This window comes from Pholis gunnellus (genome assembly GCF_910591455.1).
Source record: "Pholis gunnellus genome assembly, chromosome: 1".
In the NCBI taxonomy this organism is placed as follows: domain Eukaryota; kingdom Metazoa; phylum Chordata; class Actinopteri; order Perciformes; family Pholidae; genus Pholis; species Pholis gunnellus.
In genome coordinates, this window is record NC_136528.1 from 23796295 (window position 1) to 23819378 (window position 23084).

Genomic DNA, 23084 nt, shown 5'->3' on the forward strand with positions numbered 1-23084 from the left:
TGACTAACATCAGCTACGCTCCACAATGAGCTAACACATAACTCATTTTAAAAAGCATAGCTTTAACATTTTTCAGACACACTTAGTAATAAATAATGTTAGCATCATTGTGTTATCTCAACATTTTTTTTTGCTAGTATAAATATAGTTGCAACTGAACATAATTCAGTGAAGGTATACGGTATATGCTTACCTTGTTATCATCTCTCTCTGTGAGTATTACGACACTCTTCCTAGCCTCCTTCTTCTCTGTCTATTCATCTTTCTCTCTTGCCCAGAGTGATGGCTCTATTACCATTCCTCACAGCCCGGCTTCAAAAGAGAGCAAAAAGGGAGCAGGATTTCTTGACCATGGTAAAGAAAAGAAAATCATTTAATGTCCTCCTCTACACGTGTGCTCAGTAGTAAGTTGAGACACCTGTAATATAATGGATTTCTGGACTGCAGCTGAGCTTTAGAACGATTCAGTGAACTCAGTACTTAACAACAGAGGAGGGTATAACTACTGAATGTATGTATGAGGGAATCAATTAGTCATAAACTCTTCTTCCGATAAAATACTGATATGAACAAAGCAGTATCATGCCATCTAAGTTTTGTATTAAAATATCTTATCAGGTAGTTTCAGCTATATGAAATGATGGAAAGTCATTTTTCATTCATCTATTTTCCAGCTGCACATCCTTCCTCTGCGTCCGTTCCCCGTTTCTGAAGTCCCCCCCCCCCCCCCCCCCCCCCTTAATTCTCTCTTTCCCTAAGTGCTAGCTCCCAGCCCCGAGCTTTGGGGATCCACACGACTTGATTGTGTTTTGATGTTCTTGTGAAACTTACAAGTGCACTCAGCACTCAAGACCCATAACATAGATTTTCGAGACCGTTCACCCAGAGGAAAAGAGACGGAGGAGAAGGGAAGAGTATTTACTATTACCGCTGTCAGTACAGTGTACACACTCGTGGCGGCATATTATGCACACCAAACCCTGCATTGCATTATATGTGAGGGCAAAAAAAACATCCTGTATATCGACTTGGATGCATTTGTAAATCCATGAATCCTTGCCTCTTGACCTGGTGACGATATGCTGTATGCTACGGTATTTTCCTGTCTTGTTATCTCATTATTTTGACTTTATTTCTGTACTGTATTACAATGATCAACTATATCAAATTTAACACACAAAAGGTTAAAAAAAAAAAACGTGATTCTTCCCGTTACTCTTTATCTCCTATAAAACCCTACATCTTAACTGGGTTATTATGACTGTGAGTTGCGTTTGATTTGAGTCTTTATATAACTATCAACTTTTCCAACATTAGAAGTGTTTTGAATTACTGATAGTGACTACCTCAGTTATGTAGATTTGACGTGTTAAATTTGACTGCAGCATGTTGTATTCCTTCACACAGCCCCAATCAGAAGGGCTTGGCAGCTCAGGGTCAAGTACTAAAGCTCTGCTGCAGCCAGCCAGCGTTCCTCAGATTGCAGTGAGACGAGGAGAAAAGGTGATGTCGTGATCTTCGCAATAGAACATCTTTGATGTGTCGAGTCTTGGCCAATCAGCGTTAAGATGTCTACACCGTCTTCATTTCCCTCCGTTAAAGTTTAGGTTCCGTTATGTACCGTTGCAGTTCAGACTTGCTGGGTTAAGAATAATGTACACTGCATGCGAAACTTTGTCGACTGTTAACTTTCGGCATTATCACAATTTATGAACAAAAACGTAACTTGAATAGATTGAATTATCAGAAAGCCTGAACGCAATCATTTTCACAGTAGGACGTTTTGAGAGTACCGTTTCTGGCGTCGGCATTCGTGGTAAACCCGTTCTGTTCCATATAAAGGGTATCATTATTTGACCCCTTGCGGATTTTGTAAGTGCACTCATTCAAAGAAGTCTAGGTCTCCGGATATGAAGGCAAATCGCGCGCGCAGGGATCTCATGTGGCTCTCGGATTTTGACAGTGATTTGCCTTCATAATAGACAATAGCAGGAACATGAAACTGAAGAAACTAAATGGAAAGTTTTTCCTACATGTCAAATCGTAAAAATATAAGTGAAAAGGTTACCCTCATTTAAAAGATAGGTTCACATATTTCAGGTGCATAATGTTATAAGGGATATAAGTCACTGTGATGTCTCTTCTGTCCACATGGATGATGAAGCAATTTCAATTTAAGAAATGTGGGACAAATCCACACTTCTTGTTCTGTGTAAAAATTACTTCTGAAGTTCAGCTGAACCTAATTTTAGGCTTCAGCAGACCAAGTTGGTCAAACTAATCGAGTATCTTCCAAAGTTGTCCACTATGGTGCACAGAGTCAATTGATGCTGAGAAAAGAGAGAGAGGTGGTGTTTGTGTTTTCATATTTCTCTTTCCTGGAGGTGAATCACAGCGATGTGACAGGTGGCTATTGGCAAGAATATCAAAGCTGGACTGAATGAGGTCTTTTTTTCTTTCACAAAATCAATAAGTACTATATTTGAGGAATAAGGCTTTGGGAATTCAATATACTGAAGTTATATTTATTAAATCTTGAAATAGAGCTAATTTAAATAATTATTTGGGAATTCAATAAAGCTATTAACACTACATGTTTATATGTAAATCAAACTGTAGAATAGATCATGTGAGATTGGAAATGCAACAATAGTGCAAAATAGTTGATGTCCTCCATGTGCACTTGTTTTCCTGTTAACAAGCAATAAGGAGAATCATGGCTGAACATTAATTAACTGAACCACAAACTGTGAACCATAAGTTAATGTTTAATTTGTTCATGTCTCACAGGGTCTTTTTCTTTGAACTGTTGTGTCTAATTTCATGGAACACACACACACACACACACACACACACACACACACATTGAGACATGTTGTACATGAAAGTAAGTTCATATGATCATAGTTATAATATTATAATTGTATTATATATTGCAGCAAGAGCAGCATTGACAAACCATTGCTTATTTTTCTTTAGCATTTTAGTTACCATCCTTTTGTATTACTTCCTAAACTGATACATGTGAATAAATGTGAGATTGTTTTTTAGTTAGTGGTAGTTGGAATGCCAACAAGCACAGAATCATAAATGTCAAAGCCTTGGGGACAAAAACACACTGTAGGTCTAAGTGTGACAACATAAACAGACAGTCTTTTGTATTGTGTTGTAGCTCTGCATTCATTATACAGAGCTATTTAAATGAATAATGCAGGTGACTAAATGGTTCTACAGAGGTAGTTCAATTATTATCATGAATTATAAATGTATTATTAAAAGGTGCTTGGGGATTTTGACAGTGAGGCTGTGCACAATCACTTTGCCAGACCTGTATGTCAAAAAACTCTTCTTCAACAAAACCCACCAATCACAAAAACACCAGGCAGAGTGAAACAATTTCACGATGAATCAAATCACACTTGTTCAAGGCAACTGATGGCATTTACTCAACTGAAGGCAACTGATGCATCTTGAGTTGTTTACAGTCAGAAGTAGCTCAAATGAGCTCAGGAACAAAATGTAACAAAGTGTGATGAAACGGAGTCATCAGCATGTGTAAACAACACAAAAAACTCACATATCCACTTGTGAGAAATTATCGTATTTCCTTTACCATCTGTTCCTCTCTTAATTAAAAGGTCAACTTAATTCTTCTCCATACCACTTCATGGAGCCTTTCCCAGCATGCATTTGGTAAAAGTCAGGGAAAGCCCTTGTCAGGCCAGGTCAATAACCACAATTTGTTGTTGCTCAGACTAAAAGGGAATGAGAAATCTGGTGTGACCAATAAATGACCAAAGATTTACTTTTCATCAAAAACAAAGCTGAACCAATTTTAGCTGTAGTTTTGCATCACCATATATAATTAGTCAAATACAATGCGTATTAACATTTAATATGACAACTTAATTTGTTATCTTACGTTTACATTTCAGGCAATTAACAGATAAACCAGACAGATTTAAAGTTAATCCAAGATGAAAAGATCAAAGTCTTCAAAATAAAGAGAGAATGTAAAAGAGAAGAAGGGCAAGGACTTTTTTATTTTTATGCAGAATTTAAGTCAATGGTCCAATGGTTAACATACTAAATAAACAATTGAATATGATTGAATGTCTTTACAATTTTTATGTAGATTCTCATTCAGACACGTGTGGCAATTGTTGAAGACAATTTGAGGACAAGTAAGGTTAATCATGTTAACTGAAAGGTAATGAGGTGGAAGATCTAGTGGAGATGAAGTAGCTGGCAGGAAGTAGGAAGACACAGCGGGTCAAATGGGCCTCCAACCTTTAATGCGATCAATGAGCCATAAGTTAGAAGATTAAGTGAAGTGCAACCGGACAGAGATGAAGAAAATGTAATGAAAGTGAATAAAACGTGTTTTATGTGGAACAAGTCTAAGAGCCTCTGTGAGAATGTACTTTGGCACAGCGGTGCTTTGAGCTAAATGCTAATGCTAGCTGCATGTTCACAATGGCAATGCTAACATGCAGATGTTGCAGGTATAATGTTCACCGTCTTACATGTGCTTGTTAGCATGCTACCATTTGGTAATTAGCAGTAAACACAAAGTGCAGCTGATGTAAATATCATTAATTTTACAGGTATTTAGTCATAAACCAAAGTATTGGACAATTTAGAATTTTGACCTGATGATTCCTAAAAGGAAACATTTAGGTGGATGTGAATGTCTATGCTAATTTTCATGGCAACATACAATGGTTGTCAAGATATTTCAATAAAAATCACAAATGTTAACCTCATGATGGCATGAGGTTGACAAGCAATAGTAAAAGTAAGTCATAAGGGTAAGATTCATCCTCTGGAGACAATGATTGTCTGTACAAAATGTCATAGCAATCCCTTCCAAAGTTGTTGCAAACTAGAAGACAAGGATTAGGGAGAACAATAATATGTAAAATGAAAGGGGGAAGAGGTATACAGAGAGAATAAAAAGCAAGATGTTGAAGGGGAGAGAAAACGACCTGTGACTCTAGAGTTTAACATTAAGAACAAGAAGAAAAGTGTTTGAAAACATAATTTCATACATATGAAGTTTTGCTTTGTTCTGATTGGGACATTAATTTCTACAGATGAGAAAAACAAAGCTTAATAAATGCAACATACAAATACCAATCATGCATTATCAGGCTTGCATCACAAAGTCTGAGAACAATATAATGTTATTAAGTTGTAAAGTCCCTAGCTTGAACACTTCATGGGTAGATCTAGCTTCCTGAGAGTTTGCTGTGCTGGCTGTCTTTGTGGGCAGCGAGAGGGCAGCAGTCTGGTGCCACCTCTTTTAAATCCCTCCTGGAGGAGTGATACTTGGGTGTCACTGACTCATCTTATCAAACTGGGCCTGAGCTTAATCCTCATCAGGTCACGTTGCTGAAAAAAAAAAAAAAAAGAGCTGGTATGGGAACTGTCAAAGATATATATTGTTTTTCCTGGTGAGCTTTGGGCTTGAATAAACAGACTTGCATTGTTATACAGGCTGCTGATCCAAAAGAAAACTGCATTTGATACAACAATTCAACATAGACCACTACTTTCATGGGTTTGAATGCAGTTTTGTTAAAATCATTATCATGTATGTTATTATGGATTCAAATAGCATTATCGATAGTTCGCTCAAGTAACATTTTGTGCAGGCATGTAGTTATGAAACACTTTTGAAGGGCATGAAGCCTCTTACATCCCATAATCACTCAGAGGATCCAACATCCCACTGGGCCTCTTAGAGACAGCTTCAGCCCAATTCCTAAACCACAAATATGGGCTTCCCCTCCTGCCATTGAGATCAATCTTATAACAACAGGTGTTCACAGGTGTTCAAATGTGGTCACGCATCGACTGAAAGCCTTTCTCAGCTCTAGAACAAAGGAATTCAGCTCAGTGGGCAGCGGACGGGGGAGGGCCGCAGTGTATGTGATGTCCTCTAGATGTTTGATATGTCACCTTCTCTTTGCACTGGAGATGTAGGGTTGAATACCCAAAACGTCCTCTGACTTGAAGGAAGACATAGAGGATTTACTGCTATATGGACAGTTGATACTCTTTACAATGACTATATTAATAAGGTCAAACTCAAAGTATACAAACCTCGTTTACAGATTTAAGCTCAGACTTTGTGAAATTTCTTTTTGGGCAATGTGATGATGATGGTGACTCATGAAGAGAGCACTGTTTTGCATGTCTTGGAAGAGATTTTAATGGTATCTGTATTTATTTGTGTGTATCTATTTGGTACCCTTTATTTATTTTCACAGTTATAGCAATTACTCCTGGGGATAAGAAAAAACACATTAACAAAATGTTAATTGTGACCTTTTTTGATTTTGACTGAAAGGAAATTTCTCCCTGAGGGAAATAAAGTTGATCAATCAAACACTACACGCTTGCAAAAGGGCAGAACGAGCCTAGAATGGATATTAAACTTAACATACGCACAACTTAATTTTCATAAGGCCCATTTTCTCGTTCAATGCTCACTGTTCCATTTAATAGCAATGAAGTTGTGGTTAATAGCCACAGTAGAGGTGGGCTTAGTCCACTGGACTGTAATGTTAGCGTTAGGATTCTTCCTGCTGACTTCACAGCTTTTAAGGCTGTTGTGCTTTAAGATAGATAAGCCTCTGTGTTTTACAATACAGCTACTTGAAAGTTCAAATACAGATTTTTCAAGCGTATTAATTACGATGCATTCTGGGAAGAATGAATGCCTATGGAAATCTCTCAGATACTGTTGAATCCCAATAAAATGGAGTTTACACCCTAAAATGATATATATTCAAAACAAAGGAAGGGAAAGTGTATATTTTATTACTTTGGCTGGAATTGAAGAAAGGTAGGAAGAAATACCAACAATAGTATACACTTTGAAATACATAAAGGAGTCCATGTGAATCCTGACAACCTGACAGGTAGCTGAACCACTTTCAAGTACTAGTTCATTTTACAATTCTGTTCAGTGTCTCCGGCTGTAGCGCAGATTGACAGATATGGTTGGTGAGCACAAGTTATGATCTCTGTACAGGGACGAGGGTACTACACTTGGCAACCGCACAATGACAAGACTGGTGAGGTGACATAAAGTCACTGAGCTCGGCTGTTGTTTGCTAATAACACCATGTAAATCTCCCTACAACAACAAATCACTTTTTTTAAGTTTCTGTTTGTGTACAGATTTAACTCCTAAGAAACATTGTGTTAGTTGGTGAGCTTTAGATTTGTTGGTTGGCATATTTATTCTGCTTAGCTAAGCAAGTTAACTGCCTCCCAGCTCCATACTTTAACAAATGAAAAAAAAGAAAGTGGACTATCAGTAAATAAAAAGTCTACAGCCATGCCAGCTGGTCCGTGAGGCTGTACTGTACCAGGCAGAGCTTTTGAGCTAAATGCTCACCATGTTTACCATCTTAGTTAAGCGGGTTAGCATGCCAACATTTGCTTATTAGCACTAAATAAAAAGTACAGCAGAGAATGTCAGACAATCGACACACGGACAGAAATCTGGTCTGTGGAGAACCCACATAGCTCCTGGGACTTGGAGCCGCTATACTCACAATCTGTCAGGAATTGATTGTCGTGCCTGCACACTTCATACAAATTCATGCGTTGTACATTTCAGAATCACTTATTGAAAATGATTTTAGCCTCTCTAAAAGCGTTATAATTCCTGTACACAAGAAATGATTATTCATGTGATGAACAGGGACAGTCAGCAACAAGCTTAACCAAACCTATTCCCTCCCATTCACACACACATACACACCTTTTAAATGGCTGTACCGTCTTTCTAATTTTCTATCAATTCCCTTCCCACTTTTTCTCTAATCATAGTCAATAAAATACAATTACGTGTCTCTGTCTTTCTCTGTCTGCTTCCCGAATATCTCACTTCCTCCTCCTTCCTCTTCACTGCTTCTTCTTCTTCTTCTTCTTCTTCTTCTTCTTCTTCTTCTTCTTCTTCTTCTTCTTCTTCTTCTTCTTCTTCTTCCCTGTCCTCACTCTTCTGCGTGACCAGTTCCATGTCAGCCCTTAATTGTGTTTTGATGTTCTTCCAGACCTGCAATCGAGCTCCATTCTCGCCAGCCAAAACAGAACAGACATTTCTCAATGCACAGGAACCGTGAGATTCCCTGCTCTCTTTCTCACATTTTCTGTGGTTGCCCTCCATTTCATCTCGTTTGTCCTACTTATCTGTCTGTTTATCTGTCTGTCTGTCTGTCTGTCTGTCTGTCTGTCTGTCTGTCTATCTATCTATCTATCTATCTATCTATCTATCTATCTGTCCTAGAATACTTCAGAGAGTGTGCAATGGAGCAGTAACATCAATGTAGGAAGAGACCAAAGACCTCCTTTCCCCTCTGGGGCCCATGCCACATGTAATCACTGTTACTTATAAGGCAAACACACACACACACACACACACACACACACACACACACACACACACACACACACACACACACACACACACACACACACACACTGTTAGTCTGTCCTAACACTGAACTAAACCCAGCTCAGAGAGTAAATATTTGTGCTGTGAAAGCTCATACAGAGAAAGCTCCTCACCTCAGCACTGTGCCACCAAATCATGAAATATTCACAAAGAGAGAGATGGGGGGAGGGAAGAGAGAACGAGGAGAGAGAGAGAGAGGAGAGATGGGGGGAGGGAAGAGAGAACGAGGAGAGAGAGAGAGGAGAGATGGGGGGAGGGAAGAGAGAACGAGGAGAGAGAGAGAGAGGTCACACATACCAGAGAGAGATGGACGGAGTGAAAATAGTGTGTGGGTAGGTGGCTTGATGCTACAGCAGAAGATCTGAAGGAGAGGAATCGGGTTGTTGGTGGAGAGGAAGAGGAGAGAGGGACAAAAAAACAGAAGAGGTGTTGGGGGAGGCCGAAATAATGAACAACAAGGTTGAAGGCTGAGGAGAGAGAGAAAGACACACAGATAGGAGAGAGGTTTAAGAGTGTGACAGGACAAAAAGAAGGCAAAAGGAGCAGAGTGGGAGATGAGGTATGGTTGCTCTAAATGTGGAGGACAAATAAAGACGTCAGGAAAATCAGGAATCATCAGGCAGCACAATGTGTGGTGCAGCAGAGGAGATGTTTAAGAGTAAATGGATTGCAGGAAATGATGCTCTAAAACTCTTTCGGTTCAGTCTGCAGCTGAAGAGTGATAATCCCTATCCAGAACATAATGAGGGTTTATTCTTTCACAGGTCATTCTGTCCCGACATCTTTAGAGACTTCTCACTAGATCTTCATTCACTTCCACTCTGCTCACTTTGCGACGTTAAAGGTTCATTACACGGTTTCACATTTTTCTCTCTTTTCTGATGCTTGAGTGAAGTTTACGTTGAGCTAATTCTACTTAAACAACAGTTCCAAAGCCCAGCTTTACTACCCTTAAAAGCTTTCTGTTTTATCTGCAATTGTATTCACTGTGCTTGGCCCTCTCCATGACAGCAGGCTTTCCTCCCCACCTTTGATTGGGGCCATTTGGAACAGCTCAACACTTTTACCCTCAGACGTGGTCGGACATCCTGCTGTTAGTTTGCATACCTCTGCCTACAGTTTTGTTCTCCTGATGCTCCATGCTGCATATAGAAACCTCTGACTGGGTCAATTACAGCAAGACTGTCTGTAAACAAAATTACTTTTCACACACTTGCGTATGTGGAAAATGTTGTGATTATTTCCATGTAAAGCAGGGGTCTCAAACTCATTTTCACTCTGGGCCACATCAGCATCACGGTCGCCCTCAAAGGGCTGGTTGTAAATGTAAGACTGTGTAAATGTAACTACTCCTAACATATTGGTAAATAAATGTCTCTGCATTTGATTATTGTTTATTCAAGTGTAAAAATATTGTACATGCAGTTATATAAATGTAAAAATATATTTAAGCACATTTCAGTTATTATAACTTAAATCCTTTTAATTTAGGGTTAAGAAATCCACATTACTTGATCAAATTTTTAAAGAAAATAGCAAAGACAAATATCAAACACAAGTTATTACAATAACTTTGTTCAATGCTTAAAATCCCTTCAAGGTTGCGTTTGCACAATCCCACGTGAAGTATTTCATGTGTTGTAAAGTCACGTTTAAAGTCGTCTTCAATGTACTCACAATCCTTTTCCATTTCAAATGTAGAGTAACCAGCCAAAGAGCTGCTTCTATGTTTAAGTATCTCATAATTATGACTTTCTAGCTCATAATTACGACTTTCTATCTCATAACTTCGACTTTCTATTTCATAATTTCGACTATGGGGATATTTTTTATTATCAAGTCTAACTTAAAAAATAATAATTCTTTTTAACTTTCTTTTTTTTTTTGCTGGCGGATTCACGGGCCACATAAAATTACGTGGCGGGCCAAATTCGGCCCGTGGGCCTTGAGTTTGAGACCCCTGCGATAAATGATAAAATGATTTCAACCAGGCTTCTGTATGATAAGTGTTGGCTAATGCCAAAGCAGCTCGTCAGCTTCCTGATTAAAATTGCTCTCTCAGTTCTCAATAGAAGTTGGGGTCTGATCAATGATTGTGCCAAAGTACTTAAAATAGTCTAATTTTCCTACAGGCGGTTATTGTTATGTAAAGGTTAATGGACTGTAATTGTATCGTGCTTTTCTAGTCTTTAAGACCACTCAAAGCGCTTTCACACTACTTATCATCATTCACCCATTCACACACTGATGACAGGGGCTAGGTGCCACATTAACTGTACATTCAAGCTATTTTTGTTATAGGATTGCTTTCCAGTGATGAAGGCTGAGAACACAAATTATACAGCCCTGCAACCAAACGGACAAGATGCATCACATTACCTTTGAGATGATTTCCATGTCCGCCTATTTGAAAATGAAAATAAAAAGTACATTTTATTAAATGTACATTTTATTAAATGACGAGTCAATGGCATTTTCATTTTCATTTTCACTAATGTAGAATTTGCAAACATGGAAATAAATAGATACATTAAATTGATTTTGGAATTTTAGTTTTAATGTCCTATGTACACACGTATGACACTGCATTTCAATTTAATTGGCTTTCTTTTTAACATAGTCAATCCTGGATTTCCATGTTGCAAGTTGTTTCTACGAAACAGCAACACATATTAAAGTTCAACAATCTGCTATAGATCTGCTCTGAAACAACAAACTGTATTTTTCATACTGGTATACAATTCAGTTTATATATTTCTTTCCTTGCATTTTATGTAGAAATCAAGATGAGTTCCTGGCGTAAAGCAAACAAAAGGAGGATGGTGTATAAAGCCGTTTGCCAGGATGAAAGATAGTTAGCCATCTAAAAATGACTTTGAGTTTGCTGCTTTTCCTTAATATTGTTTACACAATATATTTTTTTATTATTTAGCTTTACATATTTTTCTATTTCATTAGTTAATAACTATAGACAGAAGCTTACAAGCTAACTATTTTAACTTGGGTGTTTTTCATAATGGATGGCAAACATTATTTTCTCTAACACAGACAAGGAACAAATAACAGATGCAGATGCAGAACACACAACATGAATCAAGTCCAAGCAGTAGTGCATCTGTCCACTCAGATCGTGGCAATCTTTATCTTTGTCATACCCACAATATTCACAATAAAATAGCAGCAAATTAACACGATTTAAAATGTATTACCTTGGAAATGCACTGGCAGCGTCGCACCTTGAGCGTGCAAACAGATCACAATCAAAATGTTTTTCACAGAGAAGTAGACTGTAGCAAGAGTGTGAGTCTACATCTGTTAAAGCTGTATTTGTTTTTGTTTCCTTGAAGTATGTAATTTCTGTATGATTTCAATCATTCAAAGCATTTTTATAGTCAAAATCGCTGAATTTGCTCATGTGCTGTTCAAACAGAGAGGAGACACGCGAGGTGAGGCAGCGACGAGCAGTGCTTGTTCTGCCGTTACTCTTCTTCTACACTTCTCTTCTTCTTCTTATTTTTAGCTTTGACTGCAAACATTGAAGATTAAATATCTAAGCTTTAACAATTCTCAAAAAACAGGGAAATATGACCAAATAAACAGCAATCCAACGTCGGACAGGAAAAGTAACCTTTTATGTGTTTGTTGTTCTCTTTATAAATACGTAGTTGTTACAGATTATGGCGGGATCTCGCGATTTTCGCGGGTGGTTCCCGCGTGCGCTCCGCTTCTGAAACACAGGTTGGTGGGGCAGGTCGCAGAGCATACGCTCCTGGTGCAATCAAATATGTACCTTACCTATGTGTGTGTAAAGAATGCTGATATGAAATATGAGAAACAACCAGTATAGTCAATGTGCAAGTTGTCAATTGAATGGTGATTTAAGCTACTCTATATTGGGTTCATATATTTGTAAATCTGACTCTGAAAGAGTCGGTGCCTCACCAGCCACGAACCTCACCGCACGTCACTGTTCTGAACAGACATTGCCATAAAAAGTTTAATTTGCTATAAAACTATAAACAAACGATGTGGACATCCACAAAAGAAGGCATACAATCAGCTCAGCTTCAGAGAGAGCAGTTTTGAGGCTAATAGTCCACTATCATGTGACCACTTGACAACTTGGAATGCCTAATTTAAGCTTTTACTTTGTATTTCTTAAGTGTTTGCATGGAAGCTGCCTAAAAAGTGACATATCCTAAATAGCCTACTATCATTTTTAATGGAATGAATAGTAATAAGTAGCTGCCAGTTGGACAGCAGTGCTACCTTCATGTACATGTATCTTATATTCATGCATTAGCAGAGAGTTTTTTTTTTTTGCTGGCGGATTCGCGGGCCACATAAAATGACGTGGTGGGCCGGATTCAGCCCGCGGGCCTTGAGTTTGGGACCCCTGATCTAAAGTGAAGAGTTAGAACAACAGTGGCATCTGTAATGGCTTGTGTAATCTCTGTAAAGTGTAAATGACTAATCAGTCTCGAATCATCATTACACAAGGCAGAATCTGTGTTTCAACAACAACTGACAGTTGTGTCAGTTATTCAGTTCATAGATGTACGAGATTGAAGGTGTCGTGGTGGATTCAAAGTGATTGTGAGTCACTGAAAAAAAGCGGGAAAATGTATCTAGCAGTGCTGAGACATTGCAGGTTGTGATCAGGGCATGAGCCTTTGCAGTCTGTATTAAATTAATTTGTAGTTACATATAAATGACTGCACTGCAGCGTAAAGATTTAAATATGTACAGTTTATCTCACAAATAATGTACAAACACATTTTGATAAATTATAGAATCAAATCTAACAATTATGACTAGGCCTACAAGTTTATATTCTCAAATGAAATTGTTCCTGTTCATGAAAATAATCTATTCAAGCCCACAGCAAATGAGAGTAAAATAAACTCAATTATAAAATTAGAAGATTCAAACATTTTTAGTCATGAAATGATTCCCGTATTCATTTTTCACCTTCATGTTTTTCTATTGCCACAGCTCTTTGACATGACAAATATACTGTAATTATTTTACAGTATTTACTCTCCATTATTAATTGGTGGGTAGTCCACACATAATGCAGCTGCTGAGCAATATCCCTGTTAACCTTCTCCCCTCAGCAGGGATCCAAAGACACCCGTTTGCATTATAGATCTTAGATGGACCCATTAGAATATAGACAACGGCCCATTAGAATATAGACAACAGCCTTCCATGTAATTAATGAATTTGTGTGTGCGTGTGTGTGTGTGTGTGTGTGTGTGTGTGTGTGTGTGTGTGTGTGTGTGTGTGTGTGTGTGTGTGTGTGCGCCTTTAACCCACCAGGTCCCATATCAACTTATACTCTATTTGTCTGCTCGCCTTCCTCCCCTGCCACCATAAATAGAAACTGGCCTAGACACATTACTATTCCTACAACATAGTCCAATGCAGGTAACCTACATCATGGCACAGATGGGATACACAGACTTCAATAATGGTTTCATATTTCCTCCCATCTTCTCAGCGTCTCCCCCTGAATCAATAATGTCTGATGGAGGTGCGTTTTACATGGTGTCAAGTGAGAAATACCACAAAGACCAAGTTAGATTTGCACGCACGGACTTGAGGTATAAGAAATTGGCTTGCGCAAGAGCATTCGTCCTCTAAAAGAAAGGAGAGAGAGAGAGAGAGAGAGAGAGAGAGAGAGAGAGAGAGAGAGAGAGATATATGCACGCAGTGATTCAGAGACACAGTGAGGGATGCACTGGCTGAAAGAAGAACAGGATTTTCCCCTTTTCTCTCCCCCGTCTCTCTTTTCTCTTAAATTAAAGGCATTAAAGACAAACTGACTGACTTTCCACAAACGCACATCCGGGAAGTTCGCTTTTGGACAGTTTGGGATAGTCTGCACCTGCCGACCTGCCCGTGTTTCCAGACAAATACTCCTCCGAACTTGCAACAGCTCAAGCCGTCGGGTTTTTCGTACGGTATGGCTGGCTGTTTTTGTCGTCTGGTCCTTTGCGTCCGGGGTCCGGCATGGCTGAAAAATAATTAAATAAGAACTCGTGTGGATCCGAGAGTCACCTTCCGAGTCTGGATACCGCGGGGAGATTTCAGTTGCCTCTTACATGAAACCTCCTTACCTCTTCATCTTGGGGATCTATTTAGGAGTCTGTGCAGCGTTTTAGTTCAGAGCGCACTTGTGTCTGACTCAACGATGTGCTCCGGTGGGAAATACTTTGTGTTTTTGTTCTTGCTTAGAAGTATCCTGTCGGACCCGGGAACCACAAACCAAGGTGAGTACAAAGAGCTTCGAACCACAGACTTGGAGCAAGCGTGATGCACCAATTTAAATATTTGAACCATTTTAAAGCTTTTTTTTTGCCTAATCAGAACTGATCCTCTGCTCTTCCACACACGCGCACCTTCACCTGCAAAACCCAAAGTAACTTGATTTTTTGCAGTGCTTTCTTAAAACTGTCTGCAACCAGAACATTTGTCTCACTTGTTAAATACTTTCAACACACTAAGCATATTTAGTGGTCTTTGGTGCCAAGAAGAGTAGTGGCGTAATCTTTTCACAGGTGATTCTATTTTGTACAGATAATGAAATGACACCTGACACCTGTGTTTTGCTATATCACTCCAATGTCAATTTGTTGGTTTAACCAAACTGAGTAAGTCTCTTGGTTTTAGCTTTACAACAACAACAACAGAAAACACATTGAAACATGCATGTGCAGTTTAAAAATCTAAATTATGCCAGCCTTGGTTTCAGTAGACTCATCTGTCCTAACCACTGATAGCTTACACAACACCGCTTTGAAGGACTGAACATGGCAGTAATGAAGTCTTTCAAAATATATCAGTCGAGTTCTGAATGATTCAAAAACACATGTATTCATGCAGAGCTTCAAAATGTTGGCTAAAACCAAAATATGTCAGTCTTGGTTTCAGTAAATGTAACTGTTGTCCTGATCACTGATACTGTGTTGGCTACAACACACTTCTCTGAAACACTTAACATGGCAGTACTAATACTGTACAGTTACTCTGTCTCAAAATAGATTAATTTGGCTCTGGATTTTACAAATACTGCACATCTAAAGATGTACAACCTCGACATGAACATGAACTAAAATATGTCAGTGGCTTTTTAGCAAGAGCTCAGTTGATCTATGTCTACTCCAACTCATTGATAATATATAGATTACAACACACATTTTTGCCAGTGATTATCATGTGGTAGTTATACTTTTCTCCCCAAATATATCCAGGGGGTAAGTGAGATTTCTTTTAAATAGATTTAAAATTAGCATCCATTCAAAAATCCTTGAAAAAGAGTTATTTCATAAATATTCAATAAAATATAAGTGTAAGTTCATAAACTGAATTTTATATTCAGTAGGCTATTCAATTTCATTATCCTAAACCAGGGGTCGCCACCCCGCGGCTCCGGAGCTGCATGCGGCTCTTCGGCCCCTCTGTTGCGGCTCCCTGAGTCCTCCATCCACACAGCGTTTAAGCATTGTTTTCGAGATGATCTCTGTCCAAACTTAAATGCCTGAAAACAAATATCACGTGACTATTCACGTACACTGGGCATGCAGTGGGTGCCGGTACTACTGGTTTTCAAACCTACTGGTTTCCCTTCCGTGCGTGTGAATGCGTGTGTTGTGTTCACGTAACAGCAGCAGCTGTTTTCTGTCTTTGTTGCCAGATTCTTCTCACATTCACAAACATATTGCTGGAGATCTAAAAGCCACATCTCATATATATTGCGGGGATTACGATTGTATAAGTGCAGCACTACATCACAGCCACGTATAAAGAAATACATTGAAGAAAATGTATTTATGTAAAGATCGCATCAACCTGGATTCGAACTCTATCGAGCAAAATAGCAATATATTCAAAAACGGCCGCGCTACGAGATCCGCCACTTGCATCTTCTTGGTCTTGCGCCTTTCCCTGCAGGTGGCTAATCATGATTTGCAGACTGCCGCCCTCGCTAAACTATCAATGGATAAATCCAAGAGAAGAAAAGTCACGGAGGAAAATAGAGTTTAATTCTGCGTGGACGTATTCATTTGCTTTCACTGCGATACTGGCTTACCTGTATGCTTGATATGCGGCGAGAAATTTGCAAATAACAAAAAATGTAATGTTGAAAGATGCTTCCAGAACAAGCACACAGCATTTGCTGGACAGTATCACGCTGGAGATGAGAGAAAAAGAGCGATTCCTCAACTGCTGCAAACTCTCCTCTTCATAAGAGTTTGATATTGTTATAACACGTAAAATAGCAATAAAATGTCAACAAGTGTTTTTTGTTCTTGTTCAATAATTTCATAAATACAACAAACTATAGTTTTTGTATAAATAATATAACTATATATAAAACTTTAAAAACTGTGACATCAAATAGCTTTTATTTGGTGGAAAATAGGACAAAATGGCTCTTTGGATAGTAAAGGCTGCAGACTCCTGTCCTAAACAATGCAATTTTCAGTGTTGACAGTTTAATAAATGTAGGCCTATATATATATCTGTAGTCCTACCGATATTGTGACATTTAGAGCACATATTAAAAGTCTAAACATGTCAGTGGAACTCATGTTTCAGTAAGTTTTCAACCTAATCAAATCTCATCTTAAAAATGTAATCAATTGCTTTGAATTCCAATGAACACACACAGAAAATAAATCATACCTATAGGTTCTGTTAACTGTTACAGACTGAGCTAAATCAGCCAAATTATGGATGAGGCTCTGACATTATACTTCACCTGCAAAGTCTGAATGCACAGAAACATTGCCGTAGGCACCACAGACTGTAAATTTCAGCCTGTGGCATACTCTGCCAGCTATACTGATGCTTATGAGTTGCCTATTTCTGCCGCTCTGTCTTCTATGGGTTCATACATTCTTGGATGAAAATATAACAGATTTTGGCCCTCACAGACACTTGTGATACTTACTTTATTATGTTATGTACCTATTATGTTGGGCAAGTGGTTGACATTAAATGTACAGAAATATATGATTTCCCACAAAAAAGATTTCTCTCACATGGGCAGTGTGTGCAGTTGCATGTAGAGAAACAGGACATAATCATTTCATCTCCCCTCAGCCATACTCATATCATACATTATCATAATGTAATCTGTTCTTGACATCTTCTACTTTGCACATTTGCGGAGGTCAGTTTTATATTCCTTCCTGAATGTTTAATGTTTAGGATACACATTTTCAAAGACAACAGGAGCCCTTTCACTAGCCAAATGTCAAAGTCTCCTTCACTTAATTTTTCTGTGTCTTGTGTCTGTGTTGTGTTTGGTGTGTGTGTGCATGTGTGTGTGTGTGTGTATGTGTGTGCTCAGTTTTCCCCACAGGATGCCTGTCTGCATGTGGTGGTGACAGGCTTGAAGGGGAGGGGATGCACACAGGGGAAACTTTTAAAAAACAGCAACATGAGAAGTTTAATATATAGTGAAATCAAACGTATATATATATGTGTGTGTGTGTGTGTGTGTGTGTGTGTGTGAGAGTTTGTTAATGAATGTGAATCGCTTGTGTATGTCCCCTCAGACTGTGAGAAAGTGACAGAGATGAGATGTTGTTTTTATATAACAAGGTATTTATTGGTCATATTGCTGTTTGCTGTCAATATACAGTAATGACCAACCACTGTGTCTGGCAAAAGGCTATACCGTTGATTGGAGTGTAAACTCCTAATTACAGTTGCTGAACTATGATTGGACACCTGCTGTTTGGGGGAGGAGTTTGTCTGAAAGCTTCAGTTCACAAGCAAATCCTCACATCTGAGAGGCTGTAACCAGCAAATACTTGGTATTTTCTCTCGATAAATGGCTCACACATGAATCCATTACCCAAACTGTCATTTTTGCTCACCAGCTAATCACTTATCGACTAAATACTTCAACATTTCTTTGTTATCTCTGGCATCACTGTAACAGTTCACCCCGACACAGTAGCATTGAGGTCTTCCGCTTTAAATACAAGGATACATGCAACATCATCTGAAATAGATGCTGCTGTCGACTTTTATTGCCATCTCATATAGAAAATAATGATTCTTGCTCTCCCAATGGCTTTCTGAAACCACATCCTGGAAACTGAAAAAAAAGACGAGGGCCCTTATAGAAATGTCTGTCTCTCTGAGGGATCTCAGCCAAGTGCTTGTCTGCTTGAATATCCTCAGCCAAATACTTCAATAATTTAGGATTCTAATGTCTAGTTCTAGAGTCTTCATGAGCCAATTGCAGGGAAGATATATAGGAAACTTTTCCCAACTTTAGTCAGATGTCACCCATAGACACACGCAGCAATTTTCAGAAAACAACTCTTCAATAAAGGCTGTGTAATAAAGAGATCTGAATGTACAGCTGGTAGGTGAGGCTTGTTTTTATAGAGAAATCACACGTGTAGTGCCACTGCACAACAAAATGTTTGTATTTACTAAGAGTGGTGGGAATCATAAGTCAAAGAAATCTACCATAGTGTGAAGGTAAAATAACAGACCAAACTTTATCATGATGTCTGTTTAACAGAAGATGAAACCTGAATAGCTTGACACTTAAGGAACTACATTTATTTGTTTGTTATACTGAAAGTTAACTGAGAAAATTGATGTCATATGGTGAATATGAAGCTGCAGCCAGGAGATGGTTAGCTTAGCTTAGCATACAAACTTGAAGAAGGGGTAAACAGTTGGTTCTCTCAGTAGGTAAAACATCTGGCCACCAGCCCCTCTAAAGCTCACTAATAATCATATCATATCTTGTTTGTTTAATCTGCACACACAAATACATCTTAAAAGCGTCAAGTTGTGGTTTTCTGTAGGGACACTGGAGTCGTTGTGACGTTAACAGTGACTTTGTTTCTGTTGAGTGTTAGGTACTACGCATGTTTAGTCTGTTTCTGGTACAAATTGTTTTGTTCAGTTTGGTTCAAAACAAGGCCTATGCATGCACTGATATTAAGATTAATAGCTCAGCAACCACCTACAGGAGAGTTACCACGTTGTGATTGTGGTGGTTTTCATTGAGCTTTTAGCAACTGAATACACTCAGCTCACCTTTAGGATTCATTTGTACTGAACACCTCACTCAGCAAGTGTAGATATTGACGAGATATCAGAAGAGAAACTGTTGCGATTTACTGCTATATAGATTATTTGTGCCCACTTTATATTCAAAAATGTGACTCTTCCTATGGTCCTATAGAAAGGTAGCAGATTATCATGCTTCCAGACACAATACCCAGACAAGAGTAATGTGATTTGTCGGCATGTGTGTGTATGTGTGTGTGCGCGCTTTGAGTGAGAAAATCTGTGTATCAAATTCAGCACTATGGTCTTGGGTCATCTATTATTTCCTGGCTCCTACAGTTGCAGGAATTTAATTATGCTATGACTACATTACTGTGTGTTTGGGTGTGTGTGTGTATTTGTGTGTATGAGAGGGACAGACAGACAGTGAAGGGAGTTGGTGGGAAACGTTTGCCACTGTCAAACATGCTATGGAACATTGCTCATGATTATGAAAGATTGTTCTTGTAATTTTGTCAGAAATCAACATCTCTCTTTCTTTGTCTGTCTCGCATTCTGTCTCCCTCCCTCTCTCCACGTCCTCCTTTTAAACAGAAGCGAGGCCATCTTATTATAATTCTGCCCTTAATTACCAGCAGGGGATCAAGGCTAAATGAAGTCTCTGTAAATACTGAAGGGGTTCATTTAGTCTCATCAAATTGTATCTTCTCTGGTGAGCTGACTTGTTCTTAAAACAGTTCAACGCCATTGAATTAATCCAGATTTGGCAAAGTCGGGAGTGACAGGTCGTCTGAAGATGTGACTCTTTGGTCTGTAGTGTCGACCGCTGAAGTGGGACGCACTTTATCGATAGAGATTGTAATTAACTGGCTGTGTGGAGACAAAGGAAATTGCACATTCATCATATCAAATTGGCTCAGGGGGCTTAGCAAGGGCCAGATAATGGCTCTCCTCATGCCTGAGCCGTGACCAGAGTGCAGACAGCTCTAGATTGTCACACTTGTACGTGGACAATGTGCTCACGGTTGCACGCAAATCAACAAAGTTGTTAACACGATCAAACAAAAACACCAACAAACACTGATGCTGAGATTAGATTATAGTTTTTAAAATTCAGATTGTCTATCAGAGCGATACATTCAAGACACATCAGATGTAAACGTTGGACCTGGACCAGTCAAAGGTGACGTCGTATAATTTACAAAACTAGGCCTTTTTGTTGGAAGTGTCCCAGTCGCCGTGTCTTTTATTTTCCACTAATGCACAGTCTAAAGTCGACATCAGGCAGACTGGTGTGAACACACGCTTAACCCAAAATGCAAGTATGGTTGAAGTGAGCGTGACCGTGCCTTATTATAATACTGTTTTACCTTCTGCCATGTGGTTTAGTTTAGGGCACGATCATAACTACAATTAATAAAACAGCAAATGCTAAATGAAGGTCTGTGACGGAAAAAAAACCGTTGGTCTCCTGAATGAAAGACTTGCCATGCGCCCATTCACCTTCACACTGTGCTTTATTGCCTCGCTGTATATATGCTACACTACTTCCAGCATTGGCACTGATAATTGGAACTGGACCTAAATTGTGAGGAATCATCCAAGTTGGGCGTACTTTTTAGGGCATAATTATGAAACCCCCTTCTTATCTTGGCAAGATACACTGCGTAGCATTCAAATGCTACGATTGGCCAGGCTTTTATGCTCGCGCAAGGTACCGGAAATCCGAGTTGTTCAGGTACTATGCCCCGAAGAATGAGCCATCCTGACCCTAACGTCTAACCTCAACCAGCTACACAGGGCAGGTGCCCGCCAAGAAAAGCTTTGTGATTCAAAATTACACAATCTCGGGCTGTTATATCACGTGACAGGATGATATCAATTGGCTCAAGGGGGAACTTCAGTTCTCTGAAGAATATGATACGGTTCATAAAGGTTGGCTGTATTTGTCTTTTATCTTTCCCTTTATTCATCTCTGACTTGAAGACAGAAAACTCCTGACCTCTGAGAGGCAGAGTGCTAATCACCCAGACTTCCAGATGGAGCCTAAATTGCCATCTGTGTTAGTGTTGGTGTTGTCCTGGACTTTCCTAAGAGCTGTTATTTCATAGGTGGTTGAATCTGATAAGGGCTTTACAGCTCTGTCAGCACCTCATTGACAGCTTGATAACTATTTTCTGCTCTCTTCCCATTTTGTCACCTCCATTTCTCTTCTTTTTAAAATTCACTGTCCAACCTCTCACACTCTCTCTCTTCCCCTCTCTGCTCTCTCCTGTCACACTTTGTGCTTATACTGTCGTTCTTCCAACTTTTCTCCTCCACTTGACATGACTTTATTTTGCCCTTTCTCTCTCTCTCTCTCTCTCTCTCTCCCTCTAGTGGTTCTGTTGGACACTAAGACAATGCTAGGAGAGCTGGACTGGAAGACCTATCCTGTCAATGGGGTGAGTTACATTACCATTTCTTAAGCAGTTTGGGGCTTTTGAACAAACTTACTGTATATACATCTATACAAACTTGAATATAACCAGTAAAACAAGTTAGCAAATTGAATAATTTACACCAAAATTAAATGAAAAGGTTTGATGTACCAAATTTACTCATTAAGTAGAGAATATTTTAGACCTGAACTTCCAAACTGTCCTAACCGGATCTACAACCCTTTCTTTCCAAAACTGAACCCTTCAGCCTGAGTAGCCAACGTTGTTAAAGTTTTGTGCTTAAGTCAGATACAAGCAGAAGGAAGGACCCTGGGTCTCATTTGAAAACATAACCAACTGGTTACATATTTCACATGTCAACCTTCCTGACAGTAATCAGACCTTCCATTTGGTGATTTGTTGGTGAAAAATGTCTATAAGGTTAAAACCACGCTAGTTAAAAAGTGAACTATTTTGAAGATGTCCAAGTTACAATCAAATGTTTCAACAGTCTTTTAATGCTTTCCTTCAACATGTGCATCATCTCAATCAGCTGAGTCACATGGAATGGATTATTATGTGAACGTAGATTAGCATTGATGTTTGCCGTCTAGGCCCTGACCTCACCAACACAAGGAAGCACCAAGCACAACACAGCAGAGAGTTGAAAGACTTACGCTTTGCTTCATTTTAATGAAAAGCTGTTTACTGGAATGCTTCTCTCCCCAAATGAGCGTTTTGCATATCAATTACTCACCCTGTGTTACCATGAATTCTTGTTTTTCTCACATGCCTCCATGGTGAACGAAGGATCAAAAAACTGGGGAAGATTTGTGATGAATCAAAGTAGATGGCCAGTTCAACAACAGCAAAACTAGCTCAGCGCTTCCCAAACACATGCAACCTTGCTAAAACCTTAGTATTTAAAACACTTTGGACTTCCGAGTACAAGTAGCACGCCTGCGCAAGTCTGAGAATGTTTATGCAGAAGTGTTCTAAATAATAAGGTTTTAGAGTAGATGTATGTGTTTGGAAAGAAGTGAGCAAACGACCGGATGAATGAGATTTTACTGCACTAATATACTGCAAGATTTGTGTCCGAGTTTGTAGAGGGATATTTCATTTAATTTAACAGCAAA

At 39.0% G+C, this 23084-nt stretch overlaps 1 protein-coding gene across 1 annotated transcript in view; it reads left to right on the plus strand.

Annotated features, from left to right (window-relative positions):
• Positions 1-14669: 14669 nt before the first annotated feature.
• LOC306702172 (ephrin type-A receptor 6-like) overlaps positions 14670-23084 on the plus strand; it is a gene marked incomplete at both ends in the record, with an annotated part of 55639 nt that continues 47224 nt past the window's right edge. Inside the window, 2 exons of the mRNA XM_079167721.1 lie at positions 14670-14748; positions 21905-21969. Coding sequence (XP_079023847.1) covers positions 14670-14748; positions 21905-21969 — 144 coding nt within the window. The remainder of the gene's footprint in view (positions 14749-21904; positions 21970-23084) is intronic.